The sequence below is a fragment of the Corvus cornix genome, chromosome 6 (assembly GCF_000738735.6).
Source record: "Corvus cornix cornix isolate S_Up_H32 chromosome 6, ASM73873v5, whole genome shotgun sequence".
Lineage (NCBI taxonomy): Eukaryota > Metazoa > Chordata > Aves > Passeriformes > Corvidae > Corvus > Corvus cornix.
The window spans coordinates 12,728,333-12,742,985 of NC_046336.1; the positions used below are offsets into that span (position 1 = coordinate 12,728,333).

The 14,653-nt window shown below is 52.9% G+C and overlaps 2 protein-coding genes across 4 annotated transcripts in view; one reads left to right on the forward strand and one right to left on the reverse strand.

Moving 5' to 3' along the window:
* Nucleotides 1-228: 228 nt before the first annotated feature.
* Nucleotides 229-6,083, reverse strand: SFXN2 (sideroflexin 2). 3 transcript variants are annotated; one of them, XM_039554323.1, is made up of 12 exons: nucleotides 6,047-6,083; nucleotides 4,637-4,809; nucleotides 4,161-4,331; nucleotides 3,162-3,260; nucleotides 2,934-3,009; nucleotides 2,771-2,856; nucleotides 2,022-2,082; nucleotides 1,884-1,950; nucleotides 1,315-1,364; nucleotides 1,008-1,057; nucleotides 721-768; nucleotides 229-328 (listed from the first exon to the last, which is right to left on the reverse strand). In XM_039554323.1, exons 2-12 carry the CDS (start codon nucleotides 4,795-4,797, stop codon nucleotides 229-231), a joined length of 969 nt encoding a protein of 322 aa, XP_039410257.1. In that variant the 5' UTR covers nucleotides 4,798-4,809; nucleotides 6,047-6,083. The 3 variants fall into 3 exon arrangements, with proteins under 3 accessions (XP_039410257.1, XP_039410258.1, XP_010407834.2); XM_039554324.1 differs by lacking the exon at nucleotides 6,047-6,083 and adding an exon at nucleotides 5,869-5,890; XM_010409532.4 differs by lacking the exon at nucleotides 6,047-6,083 and adding an exon at nucleotides 5,547-5,857.
* Nucleotides 6,084-6,205: 122 nt separating this feature from the next.
* ARL3 (ADP ribosylation factor like GTPase 3) overlaps nucleotides 6,206-14,653 on the forward strand; it is a 30,623-nt gene continuing 22,175 nt past the window's right edge. The window contains exon 1 of the mRNA XM_039553846.1: nucleotides 6,206-6,300. Within this exon, the coding sequence (XP_039409780.1) occupies nucleotides 6,298-6,300 (3 nt within the window). The 5' untranslated portion in view covers nucleotides 6,206-6,297. The remainder of the gene's footprint in view (nucleotides 6,301-14,653) is intronic.

Sequence of the window (14,653 nt, forward strand, 5' to 3'; positions counted from 1 at the left end):
CGTGGCCAGCAGCAGATGGGGGTGGCTCAGGACAAGCCGAAGTGCTGCATGGAGAGTCAGATCCTGCTTCTACGGTGGAAGAAGGCTGCAGAGAAGGTGTTGGGTGGGGGAGCAGATCTGGGCTGGACTGTCCTGGGCTGGACTGTGCCTCTGACCCTGCTCAGGGGACATGGGATTGGTGGTGGCAGGAGGCCAGAGGGGTGCGATGGCTCCTGAGGTAGTCTCCATTCACAGTCCTTTGTTAAAATAGACATATGGTACTTTGTCCCCGTGCTTGGCCACAATGCTGTCACGCAGCTCCAGCTCAAGGTCAGCCAGTGCAAGAGAGCTGTGGGGAGAGGGGATACACACTGAGAGCCATGATTCTCCTCCCCAACCACCAGTCAAGCCACCCTCCCTCCCTATTGCCATTTGAGGTCATCTGCAGTCCCTGGGATCTTGCAGGCTCATGGCAAGACCCACAACCCTTCCCTCCCAGGGCTGGAAGGCAGAGAGCTGCCCATGGAGCTGGCTGTCCTGATACTCCCAGCACAGAGCTCACAGAGCAGGGGAGGCACATGCTCTCCTGCTGCCCTGGGCACCAGCATGTACAGGCAGGCGCTGCCTCGGGTTGAAGGGTGGGTGCCCATCATGCTTCTCCTGGGATGGGCTGAGAAGAACTAGGGGAGGAGGAAGGCTCCTGAGATCCCATGAAGGAGGAAGAAGCAGTGGAACAGGTACCATTGCTGTGGGAAGAGGGCACAGGCTGCTGGCACCATGAAGAGGAGGCTGTGGGACAGAGAAGAGCAGAGCATTAGTCTTGGGATCACAGCCTGTTTGCCCTCCAGCCACAGGGGTTTCAGCCCAAGAGGTGCTGCTCACACCCCATGACTCCCAATAACTGAGGAAAGCCCAAGCTGAAATGTAAGCAGCTTTGCAATCCCTTCTGGGAAAGAGGTATTTTTTCAAGCATCTCTTTGGAGCCATACTCCAGGCACTCACAGGCAATTGAGCAGTGAGATACTTACAAGCCCCCACAGAGCAGCACCTGCAGAGGCCCATGGAGAACCCGGATCCGCTGCAAGAGAAGAGCCAGGAATGAGTTCCTGGCCTCACCAGAAGACCCAGTCACAGCGTGAGAAGACTTCTCCCCTCAATAACGCTGAATGCCCAACACCTCTGGTGTGCACCAAACCCTGCCACCCTCCCATAGCCTCTCCATGTCCCTTCAGTGACTCAAGTAGGGAGCAAAGCAAGCCGGGCTCTGCAACTCCCCATTTGATCCCCAGCATACCAGCAGCTGGGAACCCACTGGCAGGAGAAACATGTACTCACCTGCATGAAGGTGAATTTCTCCAGTCGCTCCATGACAATGGGCAAAATAACTAGGTACAGAGAGCAAAGGTCAGCCCAGATCCCAGAACAGCTATCCTCTAGCCAGCCTGCAGGGCTGTCCCAGCAGGACCATCCATGTAGAGGCCATGGCAGCAGCTAGTTGTGCTGGGGGCCACTGGGTGTTTGCTGACAGCAGGGACCTGACACAAGACCCCCAAACATCCATCATCCAGGCAGCATAGTCTGTGCTCCTCATGCTCCCATCTCTCCTGCTGGGTTTGCAGCATTTCAAGGGTCTCAGGAGCAGAGGGGATGCCAGGCTGCAGGATGAGGAGCTGGGGCCAGAGAGCACGAGATGCATCCTTGAGGGGCCAAACTGCCATAGGAGCACCCCCTGTGTCCCGGGTTGTGGTTTGGCACAAAGGGGCTGGGGGCGTGGGGGCCTCTGATGGGAATGGCAGGATGAGGAGAGCAAATGCCATCTGGGATGCAGGGACACCCTCACTCTTCATCATGAGGGAAACTGAAGCAGGGGAGTTCAGTTGTGCACCCTCCTGCCCCGCACTCACTCATGCCCGGTGCTGCCATGGTGATCCTGGAGAGCACAACCTGTGCGATGCCCTTCACTGCCGCCCTCTGCAAGCAAAAGCAGTAGGTGAGCCCCAGCAGAGACATGCCCCAACCCACATCCCCATCCCCAGACTCACCCTGGAGCGGCCAAGCTCATTGTTGTTCTCATCTGTCACTGTGATCCCGTTGATGATCTCCCTGAAGGGGACAGGCAGCCGTGAGCGGAGGACAGGGTGGCCGGGAAAGCGTGAGGACACAGCAACGGGGTGATGGGGTGCCAGGGGAGTCCTTTGTGCTGTGCTGGCGCAGCATCCCCGGATGGTCCCATGGCACGGGGCTCCACCACCCCGGGGCACTACGGTCCCCAGCCCAGCCGATGCTGCCATCTTCAGGGCACAGCTGCCAGCAGGATCTGGCCGTGCTAGGGACAGACACTGCTTGGGACACGCAGCTGAGCCAGGGGACATTCCCTCACAGAGCACCTGAGCTCCTTGTGCTGTGACTTGTGGGGGATCCCGAGCAGCAGACACAGGTCACCACAAGGACCCAACCTGGGGTGTCCCAGCACCAGGATATCGTGGACTGGGGTTCTCCCATGACATGCAGGAGATCTTTGGGTCTGAGGGATCTTCCAGCACAGATCCCAGAACGGCTATCCTCAGCCAAAAATCCCCTCCTGCTCCAGGTGGAGGCTGAGCCATCCCACCCAGCATCCTCCACCACAGGCACAGCATTGCAAATGCACAGACCCCAGTTCACCTCCCTCCAGCTCCCAGGATGGGAATCCAAGGCAGGGAGCCCAGGCAGCCCAGGAGCCCGGCTGCCACCAGCTTGCGTTTGGAGGGACCTGGGTCCCTCAAGCGCCCAGGACACGTGTGACACTTACTGTTGCCGCATCATGGGGATATTGACACAGTTGGCAGCAGCCACAGCTGCAAAGGGGACCCAGCGGGCCAGCAAGGGGGGAGCTCGCTGCAGGAAACAGGCTGGCATCAGCATGAGAGAGCAGGATGTGCCCAGCTGCCTCACCTGGCCCTGGCCTGACATACCTTGGTGTAGAGGTTGAGTCCCACTGCAGTGGCCAGGGCTGCACTGGTGGCTGTGACATAAGCCACCCCGATTTGCCTGGACAGCGATTTCAAAGAAGGGAGAGAACAGAAACACCAACTCTGACTCAGCCCTGTTCCTTCTGTACCCAAAACACGGCATAAGGAGTCTTTACAGGGCATCCAGGGGTGCATCAAATAGACACACTCCATCCTGTGGGGCCCGCTCACCTCAGAGAGATGGGGGAGGCAGCGTTGCGGTTGGTGTAGTTGACAAAGGCATTAAATGACTGGTTCACCCACTGCCAGAAAACCACGGCAGGCACTGTCCTGCGGAGGGAAGGGACCGGGAGAGCACCCGAGGGCTGTCAGGGATGCCCTGTGCCCATTGCCAGGCTTGGCAGGGAGACAGCCAAGATGCCTGCAATCCACTCATCATGGTGTCTCCAAAGGAAAGCTGAGGAACTGTGGGAAAGTCACAAACCAGTGGGAGAGCTGGGAAGTGATCCCAGCAGTTCTGGTTGCCCTGGGGAGCATAGGAAGGGGGGCGCCCAGTCCTGCAAGGCACTTGGGCAGGGGTGGGAGACACAGCTCTCAGCAGGGTGGCAACCATCCTCTGCTGGACTGAGATAAGCCTTTGTCAAAGCAAGCAGCAAGGAGGGAACACATGGAGACAGAAACGGCTCTGGGGGATGAGGGTGCCTGGGTTTCTACTGGTGTCTCAGGGACACTGATGTGGGGCAGGAAGGGACACAGGGAGATGTGGGTCTGAGCAAGCTCTGGGATGCAGGAGGGTGGAGAAGGGAAATGCAGGGAGGTGTCAGCAGGGGCTGGGGATGCTGAAGCAGCCTGGCCTGGCGGCACATTTGATCCTCGGTTCCAAAGACTGCTATGGGCCACAGACCAAGAGCATGAGCCAAGTAGGATTTGGTTGTATTAATCATTACAGGGGCTCTGGGAAGAGCTGAGGGTGAGGTGACACCATCCCCAACCATGCCAGGGACCAAGGGAATCTGTGATGCTTCTACTACAAGCTGGGTGCTGGGGACAGAGCCCAGAGACATGGGGCTTGACCACAGGACACAGCCAAGCACAGCAGCCATGGGCATGCCTTGGCCAGCACCCAGCCCCAGAGGAGGCAGACTGGCCATGTTCTGGCCACTGGCGACCTCGAGAGGGGCTGGGGGCTGTCAGGGCTGTGTCCCCAACATGGTGTACCCAGGAGCTCACCGATAGAACTGGAGCATGCAGCCAGTGATGGCCATGCCCCCCGGAACCTGGAAGGACATCCTCCCAATGAAGTTCATCTTCTCACCGCTGTCAGGGTGGAAGGCTGAGTCGTACAGCTTCTTGGCATAGAGCAGCTGCTCCTGGCTGCTTCCTGGAGGCACCACCCCGGCCCTGCAAGCCCAAAGCCCATCAGGGGAAGCTGCACAGACCCGCCAGCACCTGGCACTGCCGAGGCAGAGCGCGCTGGGCACCACATGAAAGGCAGGGGAAACATCTCCTGAGGAGGATGCATGTCACAGCTTGAGGCTCCTGGGATAAGCCTGGGAACCCCCCACAAAACTACCTCCAAAAGATGTTACATCACAGTGTACCTGCTTGGGAATGACTGCCTCCATCCCCCTGCAACACTGCACAGTGGTTGGGATGGCCATGAACACAGGCATGGCACTTGCCCCAGCTGCACCCCTGCCCCTCACCTGCAGCCCTCCACCAGGGCCTTGGCCCGGTCCAGCTCCTCCTCCGGCACCAGCACTGTCCGAGGGTCGGTGATGTTGAGGAAATGCTTCAGGCGCCCCACGAACGTGCTCTGGTCCCAGCGTGGGGAGTCGATGTTGAAGCCAAGGGGAATGGTGGCCATTTTGCTGTGAGTCTGGGCAGGGGGAAAAAGCCACTCAGCAGGATCCTGCCTTGCTTGCTCATTGAGTGCAGGCCTGCCACGGCCACAGGAGCAGTCAACTGGGTGAGAGCCGTGGCAGGTTTATGTTTAACAGGACAATTGGACTTTCAGCAGCCCTAAGCCCAGGAGGCCCCTGCACTCCTGCTGTCAGCAGAACACTGCAGTGAGGCTGCTCCTCCACACATCACCCTTCTTCCCTGTGGTCCCCCCACTTGTGCTGCACCCCACAGCACCTGGCACCCCCTCCTTGGGGTGGGATGGTGCTGCACAGCACTGTAGGGCCCAGCTCACCCCTCCACAAGGCTGCCCTCCAGGCACTCCCACAGGGGCACTGCACTGCAACCCCCGTGTGTGCAGAGCACAGCACCCCCACACTGTGCTGTGTCCCCCACGGCACTGTCCTGCACATCCCTCTGATGCTGCTCTGCACTGCCATGGCATTGCCCTGTGTGCTCCCTGGGGTGCTGCACCACATGCCCACTGTTGCACAGCACAGAACCACAGAATGTATTAGTCTGGAAAATACTTCTGAGATCATCTGAGTCCAACCTATGACCAAACATCACCATGTCAACTACAGCATGGCAGCAAGTGCCATGTTCAGTCTTTCCTTAAACACCTCCAGGGATTGTGACTCCACCACCTCCCTCGGCAGTCCTTTCCAATGTCTAATCACCCCTTTGGTAAAGAAATTCTTACTAACGTCCAACCTGAACCTCCCCTGGCACAGCTTCAGACTATATCCTCTCGTCCTGTCGCTGGTTGCCTGGGAGAAGCAGCCCACTCCCACCTAGCTACAACCTCGTTTCAAAGGTAGTTGTAGACAGCAATAAGGTCCCCCTGAGCCTTTTCTCCAGGTTAAACACTCTTAAACACGCCCAGCTCCCTCAGCCACTCCTCATAAGACTTGAGCTCCAGACCCTTCACCAATTTCCTTGCCATTCTCTGGAAGGCATAGCACAGCTCAGCACACCCCCAGGCTCAGGTCAGCACACCCCAGGCTCGGCCCGGCATGGTACAGCCCCAGCACACCTCCGGCCCGGCCCGGCCCGGCCCGGCCCGGCACGGCACGGCCCGGCACGGCACGGCCCGGCACGGCACGGCACGGCCCGGCACGGCACGGCCCGGCCCGGCACGGCTCGGCACGGCACGGCGCACCCCCGCCCCAGCCCCAGCCCTGCCCGTCCCGTCGCGTCCCCACGTGTCCCACCTGCGCTGCCAGGCCCCTCTCCCGCCTCCCGCCCACGTGTCCCTCACCCGCCCCCGCGCTCCGGGGCGTGGCCGCCCTCAGCCAATCACAGAGCCCCGAGCGGCCGCGCCCACCGCCCCCGGCAGGGCCGCCCCGTACGCATGCACGGCTGGGGGCGGGGCCGCCGCTGGCTCCTCCCCCCGGCGCGGGCACGTCGGCGCGCGGGGCGGGTGTGACGCAGTTGCCCATGGTAACCCCGGGCCGCGCCGAGGATGGTGAGCGGGGCGGGGGCGAGCGGGGCCGGGGCGGGGGCGAGCGGGGCCGGGGGGTGCCTGAGGTTGCGGATGATCCCCCCGCGGAGCGTGGGGTGATGGGGGCCGGAGGGTCTGTCGGGCCCGGCCGGGCTCATGGCAGGCACGGGCAGGCCTCGGGCCATGAGGGGGGGTGCCAAGGCGATGGAACCAAGAGGACGGACCCAGGCTCTGCTCGGTGCTCTCTGGCAGTAGGACAGGAGGTAACGGGCAGAAACTGATGCACGGGAAGTTCCACCTGAATACGGGGAATTTGCTGTGCGAGTGACTGCGCACTGGAACAGATTGCCCGGAAAGTTTGTGGAGTCTCCCTCACTGGAGATATTCCAGAACCATTTGGACACGATCCTGTGCCATGTGCTCAAGGGGGACCCTGCCTGAGCAGGAGGTTGGACCAGATGATTGACTGGGGTGCCCTGCAGCCTGACCCATCCTGTGATGAGTCTCCCGCCCAGGGACTCTGGCGGGCCTGGGGTGTGAGTGCCCACCTGGGGCGTCCAGTCCGGTGTGGGGGCCTGGGGCTGTGCAGCTTGGGGGCACCCATACAACGGGATGAGAACTGTGTAAGTTTGGGGCCTCCAGCCATGGAAGACCCTGGCTGGGGTTGGGGCCCTGGCAGGACAAAGACGTTATGGGGGACACAAAAAAGGGGGTTGAGTCCCAAAAAAAGGCAACAGAACTGGTGAAGGGCCTGGTGCACAAGTCCTATGAGGAGTGGCTGAGGGAGCTGGGAGTGTTTAGTCTGAAGAAGAAGAAACTCAGGGGTGACCTTATCACTCTCCAGCTACCTGAAAGGAGGTTGTAGACAGGTGAGGATCAGCCTCTTCTCCCAGGTAGAAGTGACCCAAGTGACCGGACAGGAGGAAATAGCCTCAAGCTGTGCTAGGGGAGGCTCAGATTGGACATCAGGAAGAACTTCTTCACAGAAAGGGTGATTAGACGTTGTAAAGAACTGCCCAGGGAAGTGGTGGAGTCACCATCCCCAGAGGTGTTTAGGGAAAGATTGGAAAGACTGGATGAGGCACTTGGTGCCGTGCTCTAGTTGACATGGTGGTGTTTGGTCATAGGTTGGACTTAATGATCTCAGAGGTCTTTTCCAATCTAATTGATTTTGTGATTCTGTGTATTGGGTCTAGGCAGAGGCTGAGAGGCTTGAGGATGCTACGAGGGGGTCTTTGTTAGAATGGAATCAGTGTGCCTGGAGTTGATTCAGTCAAGGTGTGGAAGGTGTGGTGGAGGGGTGGGTGCTTGGGAGGGCTGGGGAGCAGGATGGCAGTGGCCTGAGAAGGGAAGGAGAAATGGAAGAGTCTTGCAAGGATGGAAGGTAGTGTTCAGAGATTGACTGTGAAGAGTCTGGGAGCAGTTGCGACTCTAAAGGGACACCGGACAACCCAGCCGAGGTGGGAGGAGGCCACCCTGGGACTTGATCCTGGCTATAGGAATTGAGGGAGGTAGAAGAGAGCTTGCTGAGGTGGAAGGGCTGGTTTTTGATACACAGCCTTAGAAGGGGAGTTCAGTCACGGCAGAGAGAGCCTGGATGAAGGGGTTGGGTATTCAGAGATGGCCAGGACTGAGACAAAGTGCTCAGGGACTGAAAGGAAACTGCCGGTTGGGTGGGATGGACAGTCTGGTGAGTCACTGGGAAAACCCAGTCAGTGCTTGGCTGGCTAGGATCGTTTGCTGGGATGTTGTGTGCTCTGGGGTTTTCTGCCATGGGCTGGCGAGATGAGGGACAGTCTGGGTCGAAAAGAAGAAATAAAAATAAACTGTGGGAAAGACTGGAAGTGGAGTTTTGATGCTGATGAGAGAAAGAAAGATCCCAGGGAGAAAAAATGTGTTGGAGGAGAGAAATGAATTGTTTGAGAAGTAGCAGTGTGGATTGAAGGAAGAAACTGGGTTCTTGGGTGAAGGGCAATGCTAGGAGACAGGTGAGATGATATGGGTATGGTGCAATCTGAATTGAGGTTGAAGGAAGCATCGGATGATGGACCAGAGTCATCCAGGTGTTGGAAACAATTTGGGTTTAGATGCCAGAGTAGTTGGGGTGGGACAAGTGGGATGCTGGTAAAGTACAAGGAGGACTGGAAGGAGGGGTTAGAACTATGGGTGAGGGGTGGTGAGAGTGAGCTGCCGTGGATGTGGAGCCACCCCTGAGAATGCTGCATGAAGAGAGAGCACAAGGAGAAGAAAATAGCAATGGGAAAGGCGCTTTCCCAAGGGCAAAACTTTGTTTTGTCCAGGAGCCCTCTGGACACAAGCTGGATTCATGCACGTGGAGGGATTCATGCATGGGAAGAGGTGTAAACAAGAGCACCAAAGGCAGCTTCTCATCTTCACTGGGTTAATTCTGGCTGCATCCCTACCTGCTGGGCCACAGAGAAAGAGATTGAGATAAGGCCTGTGGGATCTGCTCTATTTTAGATGAGTTGGTGATGGGGCATGTCACACCAGGCACCAAAGCCATCACAGGATGGACATCTGCTGTAAAGATGAGGGCAGCTGCCTCCAGCAGTGCAGTGCTTTGTGGGACACATTTGGCCTGCAGCTGCCAAATCTGCTCTTCTGCCTTATGATGTCCTGATAAACTGGTGTAGTCTGGGATCTGGCTGCTCTTATGCAGGCGCTTTGTGTGCGGAGAGGGCGGACTGGGTGTTCTCCAGTTTTCATGTTATTTGATACAACATTTTACTGCCTCTTTGTCTATTTTCAATTTCTTGGAGTTGTTTTTTGAATTGTAGCCTCTCAGGCAGGGTGGGTGGCACTTTGGGGTGCCTGGTGGGCTGGCCGGACTGGGCAGGGGATTGGAGAGTGATGCACTCTCTCTCTAGATTCTCAACTTTTCACTAAAACAGAATAATCATTTGTGGTAGAAACTCTGAAACAGCAGCAGATATATCCAAAGCAGCTATGGCAGCCTGGGGGTGTGGGTCAGCAGTCAGAAATGATCCAGACAGCTTCATGTAACAATTTACTGCTTGTCATCTGAGCCGTGGTAGCTGCCCATTCCTGCCATATCCTGATTGCGCTGGGAACTGCTTAAACTCCCCTCAACGACTGCTTGCTCCAACTCCAGTGATAAGAGGGTTAATGCTGAGGTTTAAATTATTTCAGTGTTCATCCAAGTGAGTAAGTACAGAGGGGAAGTGTCTCCTTCTGCAGAGCATACCAGCATTTCTCACAGCTGTGGGGCAGGGGTGGTGGAAGGTCATAGTTGGAGCATGGAGGGAAGGATGAGCCATAAAACTGCAAAGCATGAGAGATGTGTAGTGCTGAAGTCTTTGGCACCGTTAAGCAGCATCTGCAGTGGGCACATGGCAAGGACGAAGGGAGGCTGCTACATGAAAGGATATGCTGCTTTCCAAAGTTTAGGAAATGCTGTGTGAAGCAGAGCTTGTGGCTTTCTCGTCACTGTAATAACAGTCTTTACCAAGAGAGATGGTATGCTATCCATAGATGCTGGGGCCAGAGGATGGCCAGTGTTTTTCTAAAAGCATTGATTGAAGATGACATCATTGCGTCAAAACCAGATTTGTCAAAGTGTGGCCCCGTTTTACAGTTGAGGAAACTGAGTCACAGAGTGTCTAGCTGACATTAGGCACATCTGGTGGAGAGGATAAAATACCAGCATAGCTAAATACATAGGCATCTTTCTTCTAGTCCTGAGCTCATGTTTCTAGGAAAACCAGCATCTATGTCTTGCCTGCTCTAGGTGTACGTCATACCCAGAAATTCTTTCTTTTGTCCCTTGTTCCTTGGCAGTAAGGCTCTATTTAAAATGGTCCCATAAAAAAAAAAATGCTTTCAAGGGTTATAAGTGTCTCACTACTTTAGGTTTCAGTACAGTTCAATGTCATGTTTTTTGGTTTATTTTACTGATTGCTGAGGGATTGATACGAGAAACCACCTGCAGATAGGAGAGTATACCAGTCACTGGCCAAGACTTTGAAGTTCTGAAACCAGACGGAGACTGCTGACATTGTCCAGTGCAGGGCATTGGCTCTTCTCTGCACAGGGCAAAATACTTCCTTCAAACCTGCTGAAACCAGAGGAGTTTGATTTTAATTATGAAAAGAGGATTCATGCTGGTATTGGTTTATGTATCAAACTGGAAAGTGCTGTGTGACCTCTTTGACAGAAAACTATATTAGTAGGTTTGAGCTGGAAAAACTCTGTAGGTGACTCGACTCCATTAAATTTTGGATTTCAATGCAGGCAAGAAAGTCTGCATTGAATGACACCATATGGTGGAGACATGCAGCAAGCAAATGATTTTTTGGGAGTTTTGCCAGAGTAAGAAGTATTGAATAAACTGTGCTCAATAGATTAATTTACTTCGGTTGTATTTTGAAAAAGACTGGATGATTTTATGACCATTAGTGACATTTGCAGTTCTGCAGCCGAAGATAAAGGTAATCAGACGTCATTCTTCAGGGCACCAGCTAATCAGTGCAGTTGTGAGGAAGGACTCCCCTCCTCCAGCTCTGTGTGTGCAGGATTGCACCCTGGATGACAAATGTAGCCTCATATATCCACTGTGCAAGGCAGGATATTTGGCTCAACTAAGCCCCTTGTCCTTCCCTGTGTCAGCTTCTCCTGTGTGACTTTGTGAAATCGTCATGTGTACCCTCTGTCTTCAACTTACTCTTTAAAAATTGTGAACTGCTACCATATTGCTTAATTAAAAGTAAATAAATTGGTGCCCAAAGCTGTGCTAGGTGCTGTGCTGGCACAGCATGGAGGTGCTCCCATGCCATGGAAATATGGTCTCTCTGGGGTGAGAGATAGCCAACTGATATGAATAAGGAGAATCCAAGACAGGTTTGAACTTGACATGTTTGCTGCCTAAACCTCATCAAGGATTGTAGGTGTGGCAGAGAAGGAATTAGCAGAAGAATCATGGGCTGGTTTTATGGATATTTTGTGAAGTTTCTCCCACGGTTGTAGGAAAGGCACAGAAGTTTGAGAATCGAGCTTAGCAGTGCTGGGGAGCTGTGGGGAGACAGGTGCTGTCACCTCAATGGCAAATGTGCTAGGCTGAGTGTTGAGGATAAAGACAAGTTACTTGTGATTGCAGCAGTGGGGAAGATGGCGTCTCTGCAGGGGTGTAGAGATGGGGGGACGTGGTCGTAATGGCAGGCTGAGCTGCTGAGCTTTGTGGCTGTATTGCAGCTTGGTGAAGTGATTTGATTCTACCTAAATATCCACATCTAGTAGATAAGCAATTGGTGGTGACTGAGGGTGGTTTTATTTTAAATTCATTATCTGAGCCTTGTGGCTAATAAAGTTAAACAGAATACATTTACTTCTCTTTCCTAATAAGAATCAACTGTGCTCTGCAGCAGCTTGTGGGCCATGCTTTTTATCCATGCCCCCTGTATCCAGCCCTCAGTACAAGGGAAAATTGTTCTTTCCATTATGGCTTTATATTGCCAATCTGATACAATATTTAAACAGATTATCTCAATGCTCTGTTTGTCCCAAACCAATTTTTGCTTTGGCCTATAAAGTGAATCTTCCTTTCAGTGGCTTCTGTGGTATAGGATGTAGTTACATGCATCAACTAGTTCAAAAGATCCATATACAGCGTGGATTTAAAGCTGAATAAACCCACAAAACCCTTAGATAGGACTATAAATGTCACTGTATTTTTATATATGTCTGATTTTTTTTTTTTTGAGAGAGAGAATAGGATTATTGCATGCAGCTATAATTGAAAGTCCTTTGATAATTTGGTGGGTATTTTAAACCTAGGAATGATATTCTTTCATAAAACCACACATCCCTGTTTTCTGAAGGATGCTAATAAGATGGTTAGCTTTGCTTTCATGCTTGATGTGTTTATGAGTGCTCTTGCCCATTTAGTTGCCTCGCCGAATTTAATGCCCCACTCTGATTTCATAATAATTGTCAGGAGTCTCTTTTTCTTACTGTATGTCCCCGCTCACTGTCTGGAAAATGCAGTCTCCTCATTGCTGACCCCATCAGTCTGTCTCCTCATGGTGCTTGTAAAGAAAACCCTCTCCACCAAGGACAAAGATGTTTTTAAACAAGCCAATCTGATATAAGACATAGTTTGCTTAACCCAGAGGTGACCAAGAAGCGGTTGCTGGCTGACTGTGCCCAGCCTTGAGTTGCTCTGTCTGGCTGCCCTTCTCCAAAGGCTGCACACGCTGCCGTGCTGTGCTGTTCATTATCTGAGCAGCATCTGCAGTTCCCTTCTCTGTTACAGATGCCGCAGTCTGCTTAGTTTTGTGCAGCTGACATGCTGCCCTTACACTCTTGTGAGGCGTCTCTGCGGCTCCTCAGCCAGCTCACATCTACCCTGGCCTGCTCGAGACTTGTCCTGCTTCTCACCCTGGACACTCCAGTGAGCGAGTGCCACTGGCCTGGCTGCCGTGCAGGCATCCCGGGAATCCTCCCTTCTCACTACTGGCTAAGTCCCAGCACGAGACATTTGTTACCTGCCCTGCTTCAAAAATGTGCTCCTCCTCTGTTGCTTCTGTGCATCTCCTTTGCACCAGATCTTCTCATTTCATGGCTTTCTACCTGACATCTCCCATCAATGACAAGGCATTGCTTTCAGACTCTCCTCAGCCTGTTAGTTTCAGCATTGTGTTTGCCAGCAGAGGAGTGCTTGTCCATCAGTGTGTGTGCAACAGGGGCTGCTTGTCCCACATAGTGGTGGCTTGCAGCAGGGAACTCTGCTGAGTTATTTTTTCCAGTCTACTAAGCTGTCAGGAAATGCCTTCTGTCTTTCTAGCCAGTGTGCTCATAAGACCAATTAAAAAACTTAAAAAGAAAAAAATGATAAATCCATCTGAGCATGGCCTTCCTTAGTTTTAAATCTTTGCTAACTACGGGGAGAATGCTGGATTCACGTTTTAAACACGATTTACAAAATAGTAACAGTCGTAGGAACCAATACTATTATTTGGCTCTTGATTTAAGTTGTATATACAGACCATGTAACCTGTGCCGGCAGCTACTGAAATAAAGTCCACTTCTCTATGTTGGCTTGCTTGTCTTCCAGCCTTTTAAATCAGCTTACTTTATACCTTAGAGAATACTTTTATTTCTATATATATCTTCTCTTCTATTGGCTACCCCAGATAATCCTGTGATCAGCCATGCAGCAGTGTCACTTGAGAAGAATATGGAACGATGCTGATCGTTTTCTCATAGGCTGTCATACTAGCCCAGAAATAGCATCCATCTACAATGGGAGAAGCTCTATTAACATTTACAACTGTTCCTCTTCCCGACCCTTGAGAATTGCTCCATGGTAGATAAGCAATACTTTGTAATACATTTCTTTGCGCTCCGTATTTTGGAGTTGAATTCTGAAATATAAAGGCACCTAATCCTGATCTGCTCTGGGATACACTGCTCTGCTCTTAGCAAGTGGTGCTGTGAATAGGATTAGCATTTCAACAGCTTCTTTTTTTAACTGTGAGCAATAAACTAAAATAATAGGGCCTGATTCAGAGCTCTCCAGAGTCGGCAGTAATGCTTTGGCTGATGTACACTGGCTTTGGGTCAGGCCCATAAGAATGGGAAATTCAGTGTTTCCCTAGAAAGGAAGGAGAATGTGTGAATTTTAGAGTTCCTGCTCCTGTGGAGTCTGTCCACACTGAGCTGAAATCCACAGATTTACAAGCCAACAAACACAACTGTAAATTTGACGGCAGGTGAAAAGAAAATGTGTTGCTAGTCATGCAGTTAAAACTTGTGCTTTTTAATGATGTCAAGGGCACTTAGGACATGCATATAAGCAAGTAACCGTTAGAGGTATTTTTGCTGCTGTTCCTTTTCTCTTCCCTCAGACGTGTGGAAGTGCAGACCATCACTGGGGCAGAACATGGGTTGGGCACTGTGGCCAGGGAGATGAGCTATTGGGCTGGCAGGGCTTGCAGTGACTGGCTGCACTGAACACAACCCTTCAAATTCATTAGCCATGGGCCCATGGGTGAGAGCCAGCTGTGAGCATCTGGCCCTCAGGGCCCAGCACGTGGTGTTACAGGCCTGTACACTTCAGCTAAAAGCTGTTTGGGGATTTACTGTGCCTGTGCCTGTACTGGGCAGCTGTGGCACCCTCTACCAAGCATAGCCCATTGCTAATTAACAGCTCTTGAGCAGGGCCTGGATTCCCAGTTTTTTACTTGCATATCACCTATTAAATAATAGAGCCTGATTCAGAGCTCTCCAAAGTCGGCAGTAGTGCTTTGGCTGATGTACACTGGCTTTGGGTCAGACCCATAAGAATGGGAAATTCAGCGTTTCCCTAGAAAGGAAGGAATATCACCTATGAAATAGGTGA

What these genes read in the sequence shown, in the direction of transcription:
- SFXN2 (XM_039554323.1), bottom strand. Translation starts at nt 4,797, where the DNA reads ATGGCCACCATTCCCCTTGGCTTCAACATCGACTCCCCACGCTGGGAC. An exon ending in TGCATGCTCCAGTTCTATCG is followed by an intron (nt 3,261 to 4,160) that starts GTGAGCTCCTGG and finishes TTCCCTCCGCAG; the next exon opens with GACAGTGCCTGCCGTGGTTT. An exon ending in ATGAGCTTGGCCGCTCCAGG is followed by an intron (nt 1,951 to 2,021) that starts GTGAGTCTGGGG and finishes TTTTGCTTGCAG; the next exon opens with AGGGCGGCAGTGAAGGGCAT.